This window comes from Patagioenas fasciata, chromosome 7, assembly GCF_037038585.1.
Source record: "Patagioenas fasciata isolate bPatFas1 chromosome 7, bPatFas1.hap1, whole genome shotgun sequence".
In the NCBI taxonomy this organism is placed as follows: Eukaryota; Metazoa; Chordata; class Aves; order Columbiformes; family Columbidae; genus Patagioenas; species Patagioenas fasciata.
In genome coordinates, this window is record NC_092526.1 from 21,960,256 (window position 1) to 21,985,632 (window position 25,377).

The following is a 25,377-nucleotide window of genomic DNA, read 5'->3' on the forward strand; positions in this document are numbered from 1 at the left end:
GTTAAAAAAAAGAGAGCAACTGCTCAAAATTCGAGTATCTATCCACCTGGAAAGTGGTGGTGTTCCCTCCCCATTATATTTGTATCTCAAGAAATTCAAAGAAAAATATCAATGATGAGTTAAAAAATACAGATCCGCTGAAAATTTATTCCAGAAAGATTACATATAGTTGCTTAGAAACTACAATCAGCAAGTACAACACAGATAAGAATAGAGCGCTGTGATCAGAAGCATCTCTAAATTATATTTGCTCTCCTGATTTGAGGATTGAAACCGGTTAGTCTCTCCACTCTAAGTTAAATTCCACAAGCTGCTCTGGTTGAAGGAAAAGATCCTGCAGCTGTGGGTGTTTTCAGCCTCTGAGCAGCCTCATACCAGCAACTGGAGAAAGCACAGAAGCCATTACATGAACTCTGTTCTACAGTCAAGAAATTGACGGTCCCTAATATCTCAGACTAAACTTGAGATCAGTGATAAGATGCTTCATTCTTTTATACCATCATTTTACGATTCCACTGTATTTAGCAATTTGTGCTCCAAGTATTCTTTTCTCAACACAGCAAATGATACCAAAATTCAAATTCCAACTAGAGGTATTTCAAGTATGTTTCAGTTCCAAATTTTCAGATGGTATCTTCAAATATAAATTTATTAAAAACGTCCTAAAATATTTATTTTGGCAAAGAACCATTTTAAGTTACCTGTGATCCACGGAAATGATCAGTCTATCAAAGAACAATCAGGACAAGAAAAGCCTTCCTTATCTATACCATGTATTTTTTAGCAGTTTTAACTTTGTGGATAGCTTCATAAAAGCACCTTCGGAAGTTTTACAATTGTAACTGTTGTATTATAATGCTACAAATGAAGTTAAAATTACATAAATTTCATTTTAAATAAACTCTTCCAATCAAAATCTGGATCTTTAACTATGCTATTGCACATTAGCAAACTGTACAAAACAGACTCCTGGAAATGAAGTTATCTTCAGACAATGTGATTCTAAAAGCAAAAAAGTTTAGCTTAGAAATATTATTTTAATAATTTGCAATTACTGCCAAGTAAATAGGTAACATTAGGCTATCTTCCCACAAATTAAATCGAAACTATTTAACCAAGCATTTTCATGTTATTCTTATTTTCCAGCTTTCAATTTTGCAGTTATCATTCTAACATAGTCACTTTTACCTACCATATCGAGCAAAAATTAAGTTCTTTAAAAATGAATTAATGACTAAACTTTTAACATTTCCTCCACCAAAATCAGTTTCCAACTGCAGTGACTGATGTCTTGTATTTAAAAACCAGACATTTGAAGAGGTTTATAGTTTTAAAACTGAAACTCAAATAATTAATAAATGTCTATTTCCTTAAGCTCTTCTGATTTCTTTCAGTGTTTAATTTAACCTTCCAAGCAAAAAAGTATTAGCACACTAATGAGGCTATTAATGAGGTTACCAAACAAGGTCACGTTCACCTTTTCCAAGTACAAAATTCACATGGTAATGCACAGCGTACATCAATCACTAGAAAATGTTCTCCAAAATCCTTTCTAATGAATGGAATCATACGAATTACAAGAAATTGAAGACTAATGGGGCTGAGGAGTATCCTCCTGATAAATGAAGATCGAAGCTACTTTCTGTCACTTCAAAAGGACTTATGTAGAGTCAAGATTTAGATTAAAACCCCACTATTTCAGAAGCCAGACAAAATAGTTCGGAAGCTACATTAAAGTTACCCACAGTTTTACATATTAGCAGAGCCTCATCCATCATGGTCTTGATCCTAGTTCTCTTCACACTTAGTTTTAAGTCCTGGCTTTTCACATACTCCTTTACAAAATCAATATTTCTAAGTACCAATTCTCAACTAGTCAATTGCCTTTACAAAAAGATACTGAGATAAATATTTTTATATATTTTATGTATAGTTAAGTATTTTCTACCATTATCGTAGAACTGGTAATAGCATAACTCAAGTTATTTTCGTAGAAGAAAATTATTAAAATAACGTTTAATAAAAGTGTTTATTTTTTGTCTCAACACTTAAAATCTCCAGTATGCTTAATAGTCACGAGGTTTTTTTAGTTGTTAATATTTTTCACATGCATAATGAATGAGTTTATAGTTTTTCACAATTATTTTCTTCTAAATCCTACCCTCCCCCCAAAGCTTTACAACTACAGCACACAAATACAGCAGCGCTATTTTTCTCTGCAACACATTATAAATTCCAATTAGATCAAACCTGTAGTTACTTCTGAAATCACATTTATTATTAGGGTTGTGTATTATTGGGAACTGCAGCAACTAAACAGCTACATCCAAGCAGAGCAAAAACATTTAAATAACTAAACAAACTGGACAAATCAAGCCACAGACAAAACTGTCCTTTAAATAATTCATTATCTACAGATAATAGAAAACAGTATAATATAGTAATATATATAGTAAATACAATAATAGCAAAATAAACACAAGAACGTATTTGTAACCAAAATAAGGAGTAATCCACTTTAACGAGTAATGATGGGGAAGGCCAAAATATTGGAAGACTACCAGAAGCACTTGCTCACAACCCTATTTAGTCAATTTAGGATTTATCTCAACTACACGTAGCTAATACACACTCAAATTAAGACCTATGTAGCACAGCAACAAAGCATTTAATAAAACAAAAATAATGTATACATTTAAAAATAAACTGGAATGTAGGCCTGGATCTTAAGATCAAACATCCAGCTGGTGTTTATTGCTCACAAGGCTGAACTGAATCCAGAACAAATCCTGGCTTCATGTTATTTTGCAGATCAAAGCTTATCTCTCTGAAGTATCTTAATTAAAACTATTATTGAGGTAAGTTGTCCCTCCTAATACATCCATCAGACGGAAAAAAAAAAGACTACAGTTCCAATAGTTGTATTTTCTGCAATCCCACGTGCAAAAGCTAAAAAAGAAAACATTTGCACCAGAAAAACAAAAAGAGGGGGCTGTGTGTGGGAAGTCTGCCTCCTTTTGAAAACTAAGTGTCAAAGACTTTCTTCTAATGTGTCACTTAGTGATGAAAACACAGAATAATGACATGAATGTACCACCACAATTTCATCAGAAACCAATATTCTTGCTAGAAACTAATTTCAATTATTCTGAGATTTGCATTTCTACTTTTTTTCTTCTCCCAAAATCTATTGTAATACAACAGTTCTCTTTCAGCATCAAAATATAGTACTGCTTTCCTGTATGAAGTCTTTATATTTCTACACTATCATCCACAAGAGGAATTCCTTATTAAGACTTCATTGTCACACCAGTAAAAAAAAAATAAAATTGCACAACCTTTTTGCAATATTAAGAACGAAAGTGTACTTTTTATAGGATTGTAGAATATAAGTAACCAGATGTTATTTTAAGAACTCTAAAAACTTATTAACATATTTGGTGTTACAATTATAATTCAATTTAAGCGCATATTAGCGACAACTTTGGAAAATGGGTCAAGAAACAATATTTCGTAATTCAATGTCATTAAGACTCACCTTTCAGAAATCAAAGAAGAAACTTGGAGCACTGTGCACTGGAGATCCGTGCAGGGACTTTTTAGAAAAAAAATCTACTTCTATTTTAGAATCCAAGTTTTAGAATATTAAAAAAAAAAAAATTATACCTATGTATGGCTTGAGGTGAAAACACTGTGCAGAGTCTGTAGATATGGGCTGAACTCTCGAACTTACATGCCTTGGAAAAAACTTGCCACCATACCTCATGTATACAAGTGTAAAATAACATTTTTCTACACCAAAAAGTAACTACATGTACAGTCTGTGTTTTGAGATCACTCCGCTACTCAGAGACATGGTTTTCTGTCAAGGAATTGCAATAATGCATGGTAACCTTCAGGCTCATTTCCATTCCCACGCCTTCATCAGCACAGCATCACTGCAACACTGCCCAAAGTATCTCTAGGAAAAGCCAGGAAGCAAACCCCAACAGGCAGACAGACTCTTTTGGTTAAGGAAACAGACAATATACAATTGAAAGGAAAATCCAGCTGGGAAAGGCAAGGAAAAAAAAAAAAAACCAGAACCACCAAACATAACAGAACTTTTTTCAAAGAGAAAAACAAGAAATCACACATACAGAACATTTATTTATAAGTTAGCAGTCTTGGGAACCAACTAAATTCACTTGGTGCTCAGCCCAACATAAAATCAGACAGTGTCTCACAGCAACCGAGTGAATCAAGAACTAGGCCTCAAAACGAACCTTTAACATGTGAAAATAATGTCGAAAGCACATTGCAAACAGTTTTCCCTCTTGCATGACACATACTCAAACACAGGTCTCACCTGGGCTAGAAACACACTCCTGCTTACAACCAGTACAATCTTATCGATGAAACTGTGATGTACACAGGTGAAACTGGTCCAGGGGCTCATCAACCCCAGAACAGGTGAACTGTAAGAGCTGCATTAGCGCAACTGTATCAGTGCTGGTCACTAGCCTGAAAATCATCTGCTCCAGAGAAGTCTGCACTCTGCACATTAAAACCTAACAAGAGTATGAATCCGTTTTTGGCTTATGAACTGGAATTAGGTAAGAAAATACACAGTGACAACTGCAGCTTTTACAAATACAGATGATAGCTACTGTCTGACCTTGGAGCAAAACTATTTTTAAAGAAAACATAGCAAACTTGTTTCTGCAGTATTTTCAAAGATGCAGCCAAAGACCAGTCAAAGTTTATCTGTGCTTGAAAACCATATTAAACAGAAGACAGCGAACTGTTTAAGCATTTTGAGCTCCAAAAGCTGTACATATCGTCACAGCATGACTACAGAGTAGCAGAAGCAGTTCATTTCATGACTGAAAATCCAGAGAAACTTTTATGAAGCCATGTCTCCTGCTCCCAGAGATGGTATCTTCTAGTAATATATGCTTTTTCCTATCTAGCTGTTTATTTTGCAGTTTTATTTAAAAGTTTCTACATAAAATAACGCATCAAAGTGGAATATAAGATTACGATCTGTCCCATATACTTACCTCTGATTCTTTATCGCTTAAAGATCCCAAGCTTCCAAAACTGTGATTTGAGCTTTCGTTATTTGTTGAGGCCTACCAAGACAGACAAAATACTGAACATTATATACAGACTTATAAAACACCTAATACGCTATTATCACTCAGTTATAACAAGTAGCAGTAACAAAATTTCACAATTGCAAGGAAGAATTGATTAACTGTACAGCACTTGTGACTTGCAAGGGGGATAAAAAGTCTGACAGGTGGATGTTTTGACAGGGCACAGTAAATTGTGTATGTCGATTGCTTTTAAGCCAAGTAAAACTCTGTTACATTCAAAAAACATTTCAGTCTTATTTAGGAATCCGATGAAAAGCCCTACCAAATGATTCCACCGAATGGGCTTAAAAAGCCGATATTGCTGAAAGTGCTGGAGACTGCTAAAAATTTTTCATTTTTCAATTAAAAGAAGGGTTTAATTCTCTCCAAGACAGATACTAGGCTACTACAGAGATTATATTTTTAATCCATTCAATGACAGAAAATTACAACCTATGAAAAATATTATTCTACATTCTTAAAACAAAGCACTTCCCCCAAAGTAAAAAATAGGGACTAGCAAGAAAAAAAACACCACCACCACCACAACCCCCAAAAAACTAACTGTGAAATAGTCTCAAGTTACAATATTTATTTAGAAATTTTCTAAGGCTGATCTATTCAGAGAACTTTTGAATACAGAGTGACAGCGATGATGTTTTATTGCAAGAGGCTGCTCCACGTTCACATAACAAGTGCCAACATCAGTTGAGTTTCTTGTTCTTAAAAGAAAAAAAATCTTATGCAAAGAGGAAGTTTCCTCATTTTTTCCTTCAAAGTGAAAGCAGAACAATGTAGACCACATTTATACATAAAGTTTTCCCAGTTACCTCTGCACATCAGATCAAAAGGTTTTATCTGGCTTTTTAATAAAAAATCAGATAAGCCTCTCTCAACATCCCCCACCATGACTGAAGACCATATTAAAAAGAAAAGCATATTCCAAACCCAGCTACTACACTTCACATTCTCTGCTTGGATACACTGAATAGTCAGAAATAGAAGAAATACAGAAAAAACTGATATAATTGCCATTTTATTGATGGTGGGATAAATCACAAGACTAGATATTGGTATTCCCCTCTACTTTCCTGCCTTCTAAAACCAAACAAAAAGTAAGCAGGAAAAAGAAGACATATTGCAATGTATACTGAAGATTATTTGTGGAGTATTTCTGGTCAAAGTTAAGAACAACTGTGTCTTGGCTGAGGAGCCGCATCAATCAGGACAGCGGTAATACTATTTTCTGCAAACAACTATCAAAGCATTTGGTAGTATTAAAAAAAACCCCAACACAACACTTTATCCAGCTATTCATTTGGAAACCAACTGGATGAGATACAATTATCTGTTCAGACAGATCTTGGAACATGTCAGGGAAAAGAAATTCACTATTCACACAGTAGAGCGACAAAAGGAAATTAGCTGTTTCATTTTTTTTTTTTTATTTCCCCTGGATAATTTGGATGATCAAACTGAGAACCTGAAAGTGGAATGTAATTTAGGTAAAAGTGAAAACAGCTAAACAACAGACAACAAAAAAAGACTTGAAGAGATTCATGGAAACGGTAAGCAGCAGCTCTCAGGGGATCAAAAGTTTAAAGAAAAGGAACTCTGAGAAACTTGATAATTACTTTTAAAAACAATGTATTACACACATAGCAGTAGACAGATTCTGAAAAGGAAAGAGTGGCAATAAGGGACCAACACAGCTGTATCGAAAACTAATAGAAGGGTTTATAAGCACACTAGAAGTTAAATGGAGTTAAAAGAAGGTACAGATCTAGTCATGAAAAAGGACAAATAGTAATCTGAATGATGAGTAATTACCTGAGGAATTATAATGAACTAATAAATTAGGGAATTAATTAGTAATAGAGAACCCAAGCAAGAAAGAAACAAAGACAAGCCAGAATTTCTAAGTTTGTCTCTATCTAATTTTAATCATAAGATATGGCAAGTATACATTTTTGCAGTCATAATTAGAAGGCTTTAAACAAAAAGAGAAAACAACAGTGCATCAACCACACTGTGTCAATCCAACCTGATTCCTTCCCTGACCGTTTAACTCACTTCCTGGTGAAGATGGCAGTAACAGAAGTGATACGCCACTTTTTTCACAGCTTTGTGACAGCTACCTTCACGTCATTCTCAAAACCAAATTAAGACAACATGGGGCAAGATCACTATGTACTGATTTCTGTGCCTTATAGTTGGTTAATAGTCATCAATAATATCAAATATCCCCACAGATTTCATCAATGTCTGCTATCAGGTAGTATTTTGTTCGGTAATCTAGACTGGCAATTAAAATGTGGAATAGGAAGTAAAAAATACTAACCAAGTCTGTACAAAATACTTAAAATATGAAGGCACTGCAAACACTTAGGAAACAGAATTCAAAATTATGTTGGTCTTGGGGAAAACGTGCCTAAAAACTTTGTATTATATCTCTTTTAACATCAGTTTATTAAGTACTACACCTGGAGAAGAACACTGAAATGCACAAATACAAAATTGAGTACCTTTGGTTAGGCAACAGTATTGCAGAAATCAGTCTTGGAAGTTGAAGCTAGTAACTTGAACAGAATATGTAATAAAGGCAAATTTATTTTGCAGGTGTATCAACTGAAGGGTAATATATGTCACATGGAAGGTAATGAAGCCCTTCTATTCAATGTTTATAAGGTTTTTCCTCAACTGTTGCATCCTGGTTTAGATACTAATGGACAGACTGCAGGTAGTCTACAATGAAAGTAGGTAAAATTGTATAAATATCTGGAAAAGTCGAAAAAAATTGGCTTTGTTAATCTAGATACATTAGTCTTCAAACAAGTTTAATCTTAAGAACAGAGGTCACAGCAGACCCCCTGTCTCTATTTCAAGCCAAGCTGTAGTAGCTGGCCATTTGCAGAAAGGACAACTCCACTTAAATACTGGGAAAAATGTCTGTCTCTGATCACGTGCACTACAGCAAAACCATAAATGCCTGTAGAAACCCATTCTTTGGTATTTTTAAGAACAATTCAATGTCCATGTTGCAGACAGGTTCAGGATAAACATCCTATTTCAAAGCAAAATAACAGACTAACAAGGATTTTCCTGAGAGTCTCTTCCAACCCAGTACTTTTGCAAGTGAATCACACAGGCAATGTACAAGTGAGACACTGTGAGATAAACTAATATTTCAAACATGGATGACTGCTCTTAGAACTTACTTTAGCTCCAACACTGCAACTTCCAGTACTTCCAGTGCTGCCACTTACTACTCCTGTAAATCTTGCCTCTAACAACTCTTGTCTTCTTGGGTCCAGGCTATGAAGCTCATCCATTGCTCCTAAAAGAAAAAAAAAAAAAAAATTAATTATGTTCCCTAATGTTTGCAATGGAATATCTTACAAACAAGCCAAACATACCACTGGCCTATGCAAAGAAGGAACTTACACCGTCAGCTTGACAAGGATTCACCATCTGCTACCTAATAAAAAATGTACTCAAAGAATTCCAGAAATTTTGAAGAAAGTTCTGTGTGTCAATTTTGGTGAAAACTAGAACCTGTTAGAGAGAGGCGTGTAAGAGACATGGAGTCTGCAGCATGCAATACGCCAACCAGGCAACTATTTATAGATCAAAAACTAGCTGACAGGAGCAAAATACTTTCCAGCATAAAACCTTCCAGTTCTGCAATCCCCTTGTTTTTCATAGTATTTAAATTGTTTAGGCTATCAACGTATCACTGTCCAAGACAAACAAGTAAGAATCACAGGAAAAAGAAGGGAAATCAGAAGGTAGGTCACAATCCCCTAGAGGTGCAGGGGAAGGTAGGGTTATACCGACGTGGGAAGGGGCTGAGGAGCAAGGACCGGGATCAGCAACGTGAAAGGAGCCAAGAGCTGCAAGGACCCTTGCAGAGGTGGTGCCCCTGCCAAACGGGCAGTGGGGGCTGCGGGCATGGCAGGAACAGGAGGGGGAAGGAAACCGGGGGAACAAAAAGAGTTTCTGATGAGCTCAGCCTACAGGAGTAGGCCGCAAAACGATGTGCAGCTTCCTAATCTGCATTTAAATCACAGCTGCTTAATGAGTCTGAAAGATGATCTAGACAAACAGTCTCCTGTATTTACACAAACTGCTTTGTTTTTATCTTTTCAACTACTTGAACATTTAGTTTACCTTCACTTGGAAACATTTCAGTTGCTTTATTTTAAATCAGATATTTAATGTCTAAGTCTTTATGCACTATTTTAATAGCATATCTCTAAAGTTCCATATAAAGTGGTACAGCATCATTTTTTTCAACTAAGACACAACTTATCATGTCTGTGCTTTTCCGTGCCATGGGACAACACAGCAGTTCAGAAAGACCTGCAGGCAATAACTGTGTATATTCAAATGGTGCTATGAAAGAAAGCTTTTGGAATTTCCTTTTACGAAAACTGCAGTTTGCAAAGTTTAAGTGCTTTTAACAACTTCCACTCATCAGCTAAGGATCTTGACAGCCTAGGCATCAGTGCAGCTTTCCATGCCATTAGTAAGACATGAGACACTTTCCTATACAACTCTTGGGTACCTCACAAATCTTTAACATTCAAGAGCTAGACAGAACTTTCTGTACTGCACATGTTGTCCACTCCAAGCCATGCAGCACGTAGAGACAGCGCTGGTTCTGCTGTCTGGCTAATTCCCTTGCTCCTGCAGGAAGGCAGGTGACAGAGAGTGTGGCGTCCATGCTCCTTCACTGCAGAGCCTGGTACCCAGAACCTCCTCTGGCAGAAGAAAATCACACTGAGAGAAAAACAGTTGGGAAGGAGACATTCAGGAAATGTGTTGTAGGTAGAGTCTTCTTCTGAAAAAAATTAAACTGCAAATGGCAGGTCGAGGATACCACATTTTGTTTCTGGCAGTGGAGGAGCTTACCCAAACATAGCCATATCCAGAGCTGGAGGTCTCTTTTCCAGCAATGCAGGTGAATTATCCAGTTTGAAATTACAGTTGGCTTCTTATCAGTGGTTGTAATGCCACTTCTGTACTTGCATAGTAAAAATTCCTCCAATTTCTACATATTTTAGATTGTAAGCTCTCTCGGGTACAGACTGTTTTACTACATATATGCACAGTGCAGTTCAATAAGGAATCCTATTTAAACTCCTGCTTCCTAAAATGTGCTTGTGTACCACTTCCAGGAGTTTCAAAACCAAACTGTACACTTTTATGCACAAAAAATATTTCTTATATTTACATATTGTGCAATAAAGCTGCTGCTTCTTCTTCTTTTTTTTTTTTTTTTAAGCAGATGTGTACAGCATACCTGTGCTACTATGTAATCCACATCTTAATGGGAAAGCATTGCTCTAAAAGAGCATAAGAAACTAATCACACCAGATTTGTCAGGTGAGTTTAAATGACTATTGTTTTGGTTCATAACAGTGTTTAAGTGTATGCCACTCTGAAACAAATAACGTGAGTTTACCAAAGCAACCCATTTAATGAAGCAGGACTAGCAATATTTTGATTTGCTAGCCTACTTGACAGTCACCGCCCACCAAAGTTCAGAGCTTACTTAAAATTGCTGACATAATTCTAGCAATTACAAACCATGCATATATTACAGAAACAGATACTATCATACCCTATATTGTTTATTTTATGAAACACAGGAAAGCAATAATCACTGTAGATAGCTAAGGTTCATTTGAAGTGCTGTAGGGTAAAACTGCTACTGCAGGTCTCATGTACTGTATCTAGATACTAATGCACTAAATAGACCAGCACCCCTGGGTTAACTCTCCAGTCAGAATGGTAATTTAGCAGGTAGAGGGGTAGTCCACAGCACAGATGAAACACAACCCTCCCTTTTATTTTTCTGCTCAGATTTTAGAACCTACACATGGCTAACAAACACAGTGTATTCTCTTAATTGTTTCTGCTGGAGTGTTTTTTGTTGTTGTATTTGGTGGTTTGGGGTTTGGTTTGGTTTTTGTTATTGTTGTTAAATACCCAGAACCAAAAAGCAACACACAACATGTACACTCTGCCATCCTTCTGATCTAAAGGACAAGACAGAAAATCTGGATTTGAATCTTCCAACGCTGAGCAAACCCTAGGAAGATCTATTAAACTGCCTTCGTCATTCATGCTGTAATTTAAGATACACCATTCACTCTCAGACACACAGCTGCTTTTTCCAAGAACATGCAGTTCCGTACAATCCTTTAGTTCTTAGTACAAGTTAACTGCTTTTAAAGGTACCATACACTTAAAGGCACCTCATGTAAGGGACAAAAAATATAATTTTTAAACACCAGACTTCGTAAATTATCCTGCTGACAGAACACCTTGTCTGTCTTGTACAGACATAACTTACAGTTTTGAAAATATACCCAGACTTCATAGTTGAACTAACTTAATTCCTATCCCCAAAAGTCAACTCATTAGCTCAAAAGACACACAAGTACTTAAAGCGTATTTACAATGACATTAGATTAAAGACTGGCATTGCTACCACCCACTGCCATTCAAACTTCTGCTATCTTCCAAAGAGAACACCTGGAAGATTACCCCAAACTCACAGAAGAGCCCAGATTTTAGAATGCTTCTTCTAGTAATTTTTTTAGAAGTTACCAACACTACTGTTGTATTTTTTTAGGTTCTTTCAGAATCGTCTAAAGCCTCTTCTTTAAAAACTGACATAAAAAATACAGATTTCTTGTCCTGAAAAGGACACTTTTTGCAAGAACTCTTCCAAAAGAAACTCCAAACCCTTCCAAGAATTTGTAAAGCAATGGGTTATCTCAAAAATCTAAGTTATAAATTCAAAGAAGCAATTAGTAAGCTTTTTCTTTCAATATAAACAATTAGACCATTTTCTACCTAGCAAAACCAGAGATGTAAAGAATCAGAGGATTCTCCATGGTAATCTGAATTTTTCAGACCTGGTGACCACAAAATAATGAAGCACAAACAGCACCTGTACTCTTAAGGCCCCAGACCTCCAAATACACAAATACTTGCAAAAGATCCAGTTATTTAACTAGATATTTACCTGCTCATACTCAGTAAAATGGACATTTTAGGAGAAAAAAATTAGCAGAGAGTTGCAACTGCAAGTCTTCACCTCCTAAAACTGGATCTTTTGTGATACACACATATTATGATCTCCACCTCAAGCACTGCCAGACCGCAGAGCAGCGCTGCAGACCCAAACACAAGGGCTTGGCAGATCAGACATGTTTTTCTTTTCCACTAAATACGGAATCAAGCTTCAAGCCTCAATCTTTATCTTTGACTCTCTTATTACCCTGAATGGACTCTTGTTATCTGGCAATCAATTACAGCTTCGAGATGAAGAAAGATCAACAGCTTCACACATTGTCAGCTTTCTACAATGAAGATAAAATTCATTATGCAGAAGCCAGACCCTTCTTAGAACATCCCTCCAGATTAGACTGAGGCCCCCTTCTCCTGAATTCAAGGCCAGGACAAACCACCTTTCACTTAAGTGAAAGGCATACTGGTTTGGTCTGGTTTCTTTAACCGACTTATATGCATATAGCTTTTAATGCCAAAGCAAACCACTTGAACACACAGACCTATCTATTGAAAAGAAGACGACAGTTCAACAATAGCCCAAGCGCAAATGCAATTTCCTAATGTGCTCCTAGCAGGCACTCAGATTTTATGGTAACACACATTGTATGAGAATTATGTCCAATATATTTTTAGGAACACTTCACATTAACACTGATAATATTTCCACTGCATAGTCTCTTCACTGACAGTAGCATCCTTTAGATCAGTAAATATAACTAATATCTAATTAAAAGGGCAAAAGGTAGGAATAAAAAAAAAAAAAAACAACAACCCACAACACATTTCAAATGGCAAGAAAAACCGTCTGGAAAGCAGCTTTAAAAAAAAAAAAAAATCAAAATTCCTTTAAAGGTATCAAACAATCTCTGAAGTTATGAACACCAGACTTTAAGCATGGTAACCATTCCAAGTATAGAAACCACTGCTTAACAGCATTGCAATGCAATCCCTAAAGTCGTTAAGTAACTGTTTATTTCAGTTTGGAATATCCTAAACGTGCATTTATCCCATTATGTTGATGCTCTAATAATTTAACTTCATAACAACTGAGCATGACAGCTCTTGTCACTCTAGAATACATGTGTATGAGCAGATAAATGGAAAGCTTTAAATCGTCAAATGCAAAACAGACTACAGAAAATTAGTAAAAACACAGATTTAAAAATCCTTGGGCATCCTACTAAAAAAAAAGCCCACACAACTACTTTTCCCTTCTTCTTTCACCAAAATTAAGATGCATCTTGTCTCTGCATCCATTTGTATTTCCTTTTAAGTGAACTACTCTGTTGTCTCATTTGTAAAAAACAAAGCAGCAAACCAAGCAAACCAAAACATGCACTAAACTTCATTCTTCTCTCTTCTCTTTCTGAAACTCTGGACTTTCCTTACTGCAGAACCAACCTGAAAGGACTTTTTCATTCTCCAGGAAAATAAGATAACGAAGCTAACATTCCTGCCTCCAAGAAAACAAACTATTTGGCATAGTGGTTAGGCAAATGCTAGCAAATCATCACCATGTCGATCCAGGTCTCTTCCTACTAATAGTAAAACTTTCTATTTATTACACCTTCTACTTTATATGTGCTTCAGTATCTTATAAAGGGGAATAAAGCAACCCAGAACAAGTTGCCAGTGAAGGAATACACAGAGCTCTAAAATACAAGCCTAATCAACTGAAAAAGCAAGGCAAACCAAAATATAGTAAGACATCAAACTGTATGGAGTGAATGCAAATTTCTTCATTTTTAAATTGGAAAACACACCTGTTCCATTTAAAATAAAACATTTGGGCTGCAAGATTGAGAAGTGAATCAAAAAACCACAAAGTTGACCTGTGCTGCTAAACAACGTCTTGAATACGCTTTCTTCCACAGTGTGTTTTGGAGAATCATAGAAAACAGAATTGGAAACAGCCTTGAAAACTACTAATGTGCTAAGAAAACAAGTTGAGATGCTAGCATGATGGCAAAAAGCCAAGCAGCAGTAATTTGAGAAGAATCCAATTCCAAGATAACAGCAAAAACCTAGCCCAACTTTTGCAGAAGGCTTTTAAGTGCATCACCATCAGAACAACGGTGAATCACAATCCCCAGGCCACAGTCACTCAGTTCTGCAGCCCCACAAGTCAGAAGGTCCCACTCAACCTAAACTAGCTGTCAGCACGGCAGACAGCAAGATAAAGTACCTGAGATGTGAAGTAAAACAAATTAGAAAATCCTAATACTGTAATGTATTTACGTCCTAACAATAGCTACATAAACAAAGTCTAGAGGACACCGTTTACCAAAGCCCCAGGGTTCCAGCCCTTTCAAAATATTTAAAAGAGTAATAACGAACACTACAGATTACCCATGACAAAGTTTAAGCTGGAAATTTAGAAATGCTTATAATCACTGGATTTCCAATCAAAAGGATTAATTTATTTTACAGGGGACTATGTACCTATTGCAACCTCCAAACAAGAAGTGACATGAAATAGTTCAGGGTACTATATTAGAGCTGAAAACCTTCACTGTAGGTGCACTCAAACAGCAGCAGTAGATGCAACAGAAAAGGGGGAAAATACATCCTAATGTTCAAGTGAAACTAGCTGTTTGAAAAGTGATAAGAAATTCCTAACGAGGTACATATATAAGCCGAGGGTTAGGAAGGAGTAGTATCCATTTTATTAATCAAGAGTCATCACAGTGAAAATGCAACATTTCTGAGCACCTGAGCATGCAACACTGAGGCATGCAACACAGAAATAGTAGTATAAAATTCACGTTTCTCACTGAAGTTATCTTCTCTATTTAGGCACTTGTTTCCTAACAAGCACACCCTCTACCACCACTAAGGTTCCTAGGTGAAATTAAACTGCTTTTCTGAGTAATCAAAAGAGAGCTTTTATTCCACAAACTGATCCTCTTGAAGTGAGAAAGAGTGTCTCCAAAGGAATGAGCAAAGGGATGCAGGCAAGTGAAAGGTGCAACTGCTTATGGGAGGCTGAGGGGTGAAAGGAAGGAGATAAAAAGCTGGAAAATCAGCAGGCAGACAGGTCAGGGTTTACATAAAACCTGTGGGAGGGAAATAATGTAACTGGCAAATTTCGGCCTAAAAAAGCACAACTATGGCAAATTTAACAAATTATAAGTAAAAGAGTCTTCACTGTATTTAGAAGACAGTAGTTTTTGACAAATACAATTTGAAAACCCACTTCCAAAGTACTTTTATGAAATTTGTGTCTGATTACAGCTGTATGATTGTTGGATGCAAACTTGTTAAAATACAAAGCAAAGAAAATGAGGTTTTTCAAATGAGAAAGAAAAAAAACACCAAACACAACAACTTCTGACTGATTTCCCACGAACTAACGGACCAATAAGGGATGGGCTGCATTTTGGTTAGGTTACCTGGACTCTGCCATTCAACATTAATTCTTCTGGCGCTGAAAAAACAGGAAAATATTCCTTGTGTCCCTCCTCTCCTCAAGATGAAGCCTATTTCTTTTTGGAATACTTTTTTAAAGGTTTTTTTTCAAATGACCATAGCTTAGTTTTTAAAAATGCTGTTTGAAGGTTGTTTATTTCACTTTTCCCAGCAGTTCGACAGTCCAGAAATTTGATCTAAAACAAAGAAGACATCAGCTGCTGGATAGATAAGTAATTTTCTGCAGATCACTCTACAACAGAAATTAATTCTTTAGTACTTAAAAAAAATAAAATATATATGTATATTTAGACTTCATCTCTATGCTGCCAGTTTTTGAATTTCAACTGTCTGGCCAACAATCCAGAAGAGTGAATTACAGAGAAATATGTTCCTGAGGGAATCTCTGCTAACGCCTTGAAGAAAGACTCACGAATAAACCACTTGGGGCAGCTACAGAGCAGTCAGAAGACATCTGTGGGTAACAATTTAGGAACATTTCATTCTGATTTTCAGCTAGGCGCCCTATTCTAAGGTTCCCTTGGCCATTATGTGTCCCATCAGATGGCTGCAGGCAGCAGAGGCAGAGACAAATTTACAAGTTGCCAACCAATGCCACAAACCAACAACATATAGTCATGCGTGTGGGTATACACCACAAGGATGGGAGCTCAGGGAGTGATTCATACAACAGCTCCCAAAGGGTCTGTTCTATTATAACTGCGGCTGAACCAGGTACGCAGCTATGTCCATGGCAAGCCAGGGACTCTGACGAGTCCCTCTACTCATCCTCACCCTTGGAAGTATGATTGAATTACCTGAAAGCCACACATGGCTCAGGAGCAATGCACTGGCCTCCTGAAGCAACCACAAGCTCTTATTTCTTAGTGACAGCATTTTCCCACACATTGCATAAAAGTAATTGTACCTTCTTTCAACACTATAGACAACACAACTATTGCACAAGTGTGAACACAACCTGAGGTGCAGCACCGTACCTCTGACACATAAGTACTAATGTAAGCAACAGAAAGACTCAAAAAAAACCAAGAAACCCACCTGATTGAGCACCTTTAAAAATTACATCGCAAACCTGCAAGGTGATAATGTGCATGTCCATGACAGCTTTCAAGACTGAAGTCTGTCTAACAGTTAATGGTGCTGATGGGTCTGAATGCTACTGAAGTTTTTTTGCAACATCCACTGAAAACAGTGGCATGCTGTGTCTCCTTCCAAACCTGTTCCTATTCAGAAAACAAGTCAACATCCAGTTTTATTTGGCATGTGAATCCTTAAGACGGCCTGGTTTTTAGCCAGACTTTTCTTTATGCTAGTTTTGCTGAAGGAATTCTTTACAGATCAAATTTTTCCCATCTTGCCCCAGAAATTATTACGCCATTATTTTTGCAGCATTTTTTCCTTATTAATGATAGGAGTTGGAAAGTATAGAATAATTAATAGAGAGAAGACATGGCATAGAACGTTCAACATGGCATCTACCTATCCATTTCCCAAAGTTCTACATAACGCCATGTGCAACATGTACAGGAAGTGTTAGCATAGCAAACACTGCTGTGAGCAACAGTACCACAGCAAGGTCCTTCCTGAGTCTGGTGAATAAATTTTAGCGTGATGAATGAAGGGATAAAGGACAACTGAAAGAACATGCAGCATAGTACTAGTATCTTGAAAACTGTTTCTCTTGGATTTGCCATCCCTCAACAGTAGTAAGGAGGCTACATTCTGAAGACTGGTATCGCTGTATTTTTGCCTCTCCACACACCTTGACGAAACTTGAATTCAACAGGTAAGTTAATGGGCACAGTAACAGAAACATCTGCTATGCGCAACAGCAGAACAATCTACGTGGAAGAATCTCCAACATCTAAAATCCCTCTTCATGTCCGGTAATCCCTTCTAGGCTCCTAAAAACAATACTGAGTTAGGTAAGATCAGAGTGTACTTCCTAGACCAAAATCCACAACTGCAAGATGTTTCTTTATTACAAAAAGCCCTCCTATATCAATCAAACAGAAAAGCCACTACAAAAAAAATACCCCATAGAGCAGCAGCAGCATCAGTGAATAATATCCCTCTTGGAAATGTCCTACTTAAAAATACTTATTCTGAACTCATACAACTACCAGCTTAAAAAATTAAAAAATTGCTAAATAAAGATTTTCCAAGTTGTTGGCTACAAAACCATATGCAGAACAAGCCTGACAAAGAAGTCAACGCTCTGAGCGAAGAGAAACTAGATGGGTGATATCCTGAACATGTTCATTACAAGAAATGGCATCCACTCCTTTGCAGCTTGTCCCTACATAATCCCAAATGTCATATTTTCCTGCTTTTTAAAAACCTGGATTACTCACTTGCAATTTTTCTCTAGATTATTCTGAACTGTCAAGAGTGATCAAAGACCAGGTTCTGATTTGGCAGAAAGATTTTGGTGGCTTTTCAACACCACCAAGCTGGCAGAGCCAGAATGTTTCAAAGAAACAAACAGGTCTGTTAACTTGGTCTTCGCTGACCATTTTGCACCCTTTGCAGCTAAAGACAGTGATACCTGACAGCAGGTTTACTAACCAGTTGACTCTCACTGTGTAAAGTACTGCTGCTCTAAGCATTCAGTCTGTTTAGAATAAATGTGTAGATACTAAAAAACAAATGCACCTTCAGTAAAGCTTTTTTAATGACAACATCTGATTTAAACATCTGCTACAGTGGCAGAACAATCAGAGATACAAAGCACTCATTTAAAGTGTTTTTAATAAAGTTTTGTTCAAGACAACTGTCAGTTTTGGCAGTAACTGGGTAGCCGACTAGCACATCCTCCTGATGTTTCTTGTCATTTCTGACCACTGTAGTCTGTGCCTGCATAAATGTGATACAAACCTCTTTAAAATCTCCCATAAAGCCTTAATCATATCTAGGTTCCATGGGGCTTTCTCCTGGAAAGGGAAGATTCATTATACATTTTTAAGGTCAAAAGCAGTTTTTCTTTCTTCAGAGTTAAGAACAATGTTCTGGATAAGGAAAAACTACACAAAATGCATTGGTTTATGATTGTCTTCTACTAAGCTAGAGGAAAGCTTAGAAGAAAATATGAAGGCACTCCTTTGGGTTGCTTTAGTCTACTGGATATCCTTGGTCAATCAAAAGTAAAAAACTCCTTGTTAGTGTCCCATAGTGCAGTATCAGTGATGCTATACTGCACTGTACTACTACTAGGATCGATAAACGAATATACAATACAGAGACAATATGTTTATGCTTACAATTTCCCTATAAGGTAGGAAAAGCCTATCTGCATTCTACAGAAAGCACTTAATGTCTTGGCCAAAATTATGTGAGACATCTGTGGCAGAAATACTAAAAGACTGTCTTCCTGGGTAGCAAAGATCTGCCCTGAACACAACATTATGCCAAGGGAGACACAAACTAAAAGAGCCTGGGCTGCATGCATGCAGGTGACGTGCTGGCTGCCTATCTGCACCAGCTCCCCTTTCAGGTCTGTGTAGAGGAATCTGCTGCAATTACTGTTGCTTTCAGACAGTTCTGTAAAAGGTATCCAGACAGAAAAGGAGAAGCAGAATTTGCCCATTTCAGCTTCATTTGCTGCAAAACCAGACGCTCCCTATGCCCTTGGGGAAGAGGCAGCAGGCAGGGAGAAGCACACTGCACGTTCATGGGTCACTTGCTGCCAATGCAGACTAACAGGTCACAAGATCACACCAGTTTTGTGATACTCCCGAAAAGTGCATCACACTCCGAACAAAAGTGCACTACTTTCTATCTCTCTATGCTGAAAAGCACTAAAAGCCTGGAGCAGTCCTGAAGAAGAAACATCCACCTAGAGAAATACCAGAAAGTACAGTGGATTTCATTTGGTGCATTCACTTACAAGGAAACAAACCAGGAGTTCTCAATGCTCGAGTCCATGAAATGGCTGTCTAAAAGAATTTAAAATGGCACAGGCCTTTCGCACATATCAAAAATAAACAGTAGTTTCTGCTATCTAAGGAAGGAGTGAAAAGGAAGTTGAAAGCAGAGGTCACCTAGTGAGCAGGAAGGGAGCGCCAGTGCCCCTTCCCACGAGGCTTTTGGTTCTCACTCTCACTCCTCAGAAAAAGTAAACCATGAAGGAACAAATATAAATTGTGCCGCTTTTCCCTAAATAACTTTGACTGCAAGTTACCTATAGAGTAGAAAGGCGGTCCAAAAACCCCCAACAATTTAGTAGAATAAATGTTCCTTATTTTTCCAAGTTACAATACCAGTCATTTGCTATTTGAAAGCTGTATTTGTGTCAATAGAAGTGTGTTTCAGTTGCTAATTCCCTGAATTTCCTAATCTCCTTACTTCTGTAGCTCCTGCTGCCATTTCTGCCCTCATGATCTCCAAATGCTCCCCAGCGCAGGCAGCCCCTGCCCCCCAGGCCGAGGCCCGGGCTCTGCTCCCTGCAGCACACAGCACAGTACAACTGCTGACCACAGGACATAACTCTTAACCTATACTGTTCTCTTCATTACATACTACAAATAAGAAATAAAGTAAAAAATCCGAAGTCTTTCCAAGTATATTAATCTATTTCACTGTTAACACTGTGATCAACTATAACTTCAACTCCCATATACTTCGGTAAGAGGCCACAGTTCAACAAACATGCAAAAAAGCTTATTACACCTCTAAGATTAAACTCTGACAATAAATTCACCTCTAACTTTCACCACAAGACTCATGAACTATTTTGGTTTTTGAACTACGCCATTTTAAGAAAAAAGGGTACAAACCTCAAACAGCACTGTCGGTTTCCTCCTTTCAAAATATCTGCATGGTGCACATAGCATAGAAAATACAAAAACTGAAACAAAAAGAATTACATTAAGAGATTTAAACTGCAGGATCACAAGCTTGGTGAGAAACCACCACACCAGGCAGCTCATGCAGTCGGGACCCTGTCCCTGTGCTGAGCAGGGCCATGCTACCTGCCAGCAGCTCACTACCTTCCTCTTCTAGGCACCCTGACTAGAGGGTAGGTGGTGCTCAAAGAATCAGGCAACTAGATACTGTTCCTTAAGCTTTTGTGGTTTGTCTTAAAAAAATTTAAAAGTACAATTCAACTAGCAGCCTCTGAACTGACAAGGCAACCCAAGCTTTGCTGAACAGGGGAAGAAACCCATTTTTTAAAAGTCCCTTGTAGGGAGGAACTTCTCAGAATACAGCTCTAAGTAGATAAATAACACACACACAGAGCTGACATGTTACGTCTACATTTTCCTAGGACCTTGCAGCATTGCTCCCATTACACAGGGAAAAATGAGACTTCTATGAAATCACACATGAATCAGTGAAAAATCAAGTTTGAGACTAAGGGTAAGAAATATTTCAAACTTTGTATTTATCCTTCTTACAGCACAACTACAAAGCCTGTTGATACCCACAGTATACATTAAATTCAGTTGCAACTTTGTGTACCGAGCATTTTTAAAAATTCACCACCCGCATAGTTAACAAAAAAGCATCCTATGTAACCATCTGTCAAAAATTCAGTTTTAGTGTTCCTCAGCATTATCATTAAAGAAATCTGCATTACAGCCATTGCTCCTTTCCAGTGTTCATTACCTAATTTTAAATCAGCTTTCTTTCCTGCTATACTATCACTTTCATTCAAGTTTTAAAAGAAAGAAAGGTTTCTCACTCCTTTAAACACAGTCCCTTCCTGAGAACTGAGCAAAGAACAGACTTCATGGAACAAAGTCTGCGATCACGTGAATAACATTTTGTAACATAAATGCAGTCGAAGCCCTGAGGGCAACTAGAAATTAAGAACGGGCAGAGTTATAAGTCTTTGATATTGCAAATTAAAAAAAATAATAGTCAGGTATATATTCAAACCATAGTTCAAGACACCAGTAAAAATACTTACATGCAATTAACATCATCCACCATGTAGAAGCACCTGAATGCTCAGCTGCATAGTACTTGTTGCCCTATGGAACTAACGACATTTCTTCTCAGTTAAAGGATAAGGACACTATAATGGCTTGGGTGGATCACTGCAGCCTAATTTAAGAAAAAACGAGTGTGATCCAAGTTCTCTTCTCCAAATCACAGAAGATAAAGCAGGTCTTCTCCTTAAAACAGCTCATACCATAAGCAAGGGAGGACCATGAAACCCCTTGGGTGGCTGCAGCGGGCTTCTCAGAGCCAACTTGTACAGCCCATCAGAGACACAACAACCAGCGCTACCAGGAAGCAGTGCCACACCTTACCAATAAATTGGCTGATAAATTGGGATGCATTTCACCTGGCGTATATTTGCCTCGACTGCTTCCACACTCCTGACTTTGGAGGTAACTAAACACCAACCTAACCACACAGAAGATTTTTATTTTTTTTAAAATTAATTGATCTATCAACAAGTCTATAATGGACTTAGAGGATCCAGAACTGAGCCAGGCTTACCTCCACCAGTTAGAAAAGGCGGACGGGACCTGTTGCTCACACCACAGGCCCACCGCTCCAGTGGGCTGTCTACCTTAGTGACGAAGAGACAACTGAAGTTTAAGAACTAGTAAAAGCATTTGAAAAAACAAAACAAAATACAAAAAAACCCCAAAACACAAACAAATAAACCCCAACACATCAGGAAAGAGAAAGTTTCACCACCAGCAGTTTGCAGTGAATTCAGAAAAAGGCCAGTTGGAGGCCACCCTCCTCACCCTACCCATGCGGCAGGAGCCACCACACGCCCCAGCAGCTGCCAATGCCGTGTTGCCACTGTTAACATGCACACACATGGTGACGTCTATACATGGAAAAGCTTCTAAATATTAGGTGGCAAATGCAAACACCAGTGACCAAGTACACGCTGCAGGTTTTGGTATACCTCTTAGAAAAAGGTCAGTTTAGTCTCTAACGAAGCAGTTTTACATCCATATACCTATTTTGGTAGTACTTGAATCACTAATTCTCTGCTTTTACGTACGGCTTTCACATAACAAAATAATGTACTGCAAGTACTACATGCTAACATGATTATTCACAAAGTGAGAGAAATTGTACTAAAAACATCTCATTTTGCCAGAAATAAACTCTTCTGCTCAGTGTCTTTGGATCATTCATACAACAAACCAGATTCAATAACTCAACTGGTGCAACAAAAAGTCATTTTAATGACCTGTCTTGACTTAAACCTAAAAACTGTGAAGAATTTCCATTATTAAAGACAGAAAAAATACTAACAAAATCTGTTATTTTCCCCAAATTCTTCATTTGGACCTTTATCCACAACAATCTTAAAACTGGATTTCACTTTTTCTCAAGCAGAATTTTGACAGCTAAGATAAACCAACATTCCTCTCCAGTCTTTCTAAACACAGGCACTGCAGCTGTGAACCCCTAACCACACGAAGCAGGGACCACCGCTGCCGGCTCTCCAGCAGGACGGCTCCTGCGCAGTGACACACCGGGGGACACCAGAGGACAGACCTCCAGCCGCATCCTCACAAAACCGCGCCACCGAGTGCAGCTCCAGCTGAGCGCAGGCAGCCGATGCTTGAATGTCCGGAAGGTTCTTGCTTCTACCGCATAAACCCGCTCCCTTTATCAAAGATCACCCTCCCTCCAGGAAAATCCCCAGCATGCACAATTGCAAGCTGGGCAGGGGTCTGCAACTTCAGGAGGGAAAGGACAGCTTAGCACAGGGGAGCAGAGGAGCGGGACAAGACTGGAGGTCACCCTGTGGCCCAGCACTGGTCGGGAAGGGAAACTGAGGGTGGGAGGAGACAGGAGCTGGTCCAGGCAAGAGCACACACCCCAGCCACAGAGCCTCGGGGACAGCGGCGCACCGCCAAATTCTGCAACTTCTGACAGTCACTGCTACTGCTGCCTCATCAGTCACTTCCCCTAGAAAGATGGGATCTCAAAGCTGCAAAAACAACGAAAAAAAGCAAACCCAGCAGCTTCTCCCTCTCTCCCTTTCTTTTGTATGAACAAACTTGAAGAAAAAGAGAGATTTAAGGAAAACAGCAGGAAGGTGGTGTCAGACTCTGGCAGACTGGTGCCTGTTGTTTGCACTTCTGCAGAAGAGAAAAACAAGTGAAAGGCTCTCAGAGAACAGCACGTTGTGATTTAGCCAGGAGAACAAATCAGGTCAACTTTCAATCACACGACACAGGGAAGAGAAGGAGGAAAAAAAAAGTCACTATTAAGGTCATTTACTGGAAATTATTTTGTTGTCATAACTTCAATATTTCATTCCCAAATTATGACATATGTTGTAAATATAACAAATAGAGAGAAAAATAAAATAAATACAATACTAACCTATAATCTTAACACACAACCAGACTGCTTTTTTTTGTGAGCACTACATTTTTCTATTTAAAAGCAAACAGCAACGTAAAAAGCTAAAACTCAAGATATGGCAAAACTGGTACCATTAATCTAGCAGCCAAACTTTACATAATCTGCAATACTCATCAGCAGGTTTAACAAAATTACATATTTGAAAAAATGAGTCAAGTTTTTAAGAAGTATGTAACAAGAGACAACAGGAATTTAGAACATTTTTACTAAAGAGCAGCTGAAGTTTTTGTGTAAGCTTAGCTTGTTTGTGAAATGCTGTGGGGGATGGGGGTCCCTAACAACATTAGTATTCCTAATGACTAAACAGACAACTCATCCAGACTTCACACACAGACTTTGTGCATATATAAAAGTGTGTACATGCATTATATATAAAATTGCCTCTTCCTTAATACTAACCAGTTGGATGTTCAGGATGTGACAGCATGTATGAAGCAAGGGAGTGAAAAAAGAAAATCTATGGATGCAGAATACAAAATATCATCTAACAAGGAAGCAAAGACCATGACATGTGCCTTTCATAGTTTGAATACTGGTGTTACCCCTCTGAGGCATTATTAGTACCACCATCATTTAATAATACAATTTAATTAGAAAGAGGTAACATGCAATATGATTATATAAGTAGAAGTAAATTAAATAGGCAATGAACTCCACAAAAAGCAATCACATACTGAGGCAATAACAAGCACAGCAAAAAGCACTTTTTGTAATATCTCATTTAAAAATCCTAAACCTGCATCTCCAGGATTTACTTCTATTTGTATTCCATAGTAATTTTAAAATATGAAAATCCCACTCCTCATAATGGCCCTTCATAATACTAAATACAAAGCGACTACAAAAAGAGTTACTCCACAAGTTAAAGCTTGCAGCGAACTTGCAAGACAGACTTTTACCATGGTTTAGTACGGTGAATAAAACTACTGAAACTAAAATGCAACACTAATAATCAAAAAGTTTCTAAAACATGTATCAAAGACACAGCAACCATTCCCAAACAACAGCTGGCTCAAGGAATAACTGACTTGCAAAAGAAACAAAAACCAAACAAATCTAGTGACTAATACTGATTAATCAACTCTTAATAATCTATAATCACCACAACTAAAACAAAAGAATTATCTCATGAAGATAATGACACCACTTAGACCACCATCACTCTTCTCTCCAGGTAGATTCTCACCTGGCTGGTGAAGGGAACACCAGGGGAGAGAGTGGGAAGGGGAGCAGGACACTTGCCTGGATTTGCCTGAGCAGTGGACTTCGAAAAGTTTCCAAACTTCTGATATATCTTTTAAGAGAACTGTTAAAAATGGATAATTACCCATCAAGACTAAAAGCATTTGCCAATAGAGACCTCCAGCATAACGTTCTGCTACATAAA

The 25,377-nt window shown here is 37.7% G+C and overlaps 1 protein-coding gene across 4 annotated transcripts in view; it reads right to left on the minus strand.

Moving 5' to 3' along the window:
* The window catches only part of TLK1 (tousled like kinase 1), a 69,842-nt gene that overhangs the window by 36,054 nt on the left and 8,411 nt on the right, over nt 1-25,377 (minus strand). For all 4 annotated transcript variants that reach the window (XM_065840817.2, XM_071811063.1, XM_071811062.1 and 1 more), the window contains exons 2-3: nt 8,339-8,457; nt 5,043-5,114 (exon numbers count right to left, since the gene is read on the minus strand). In XM_065840817.2, coding sequence (XP_065696889.1) covers nt 5,043-5,114; nt 8,339-8,452 — 186 coding nt within the window. In that variant the 5' untranslated portion in view covers nt 8,453-8,457. The remainder of the gene's footprint in view (nt 1-5,042; nt 5,115-8,338; nt 8,458-25,377) is intronic.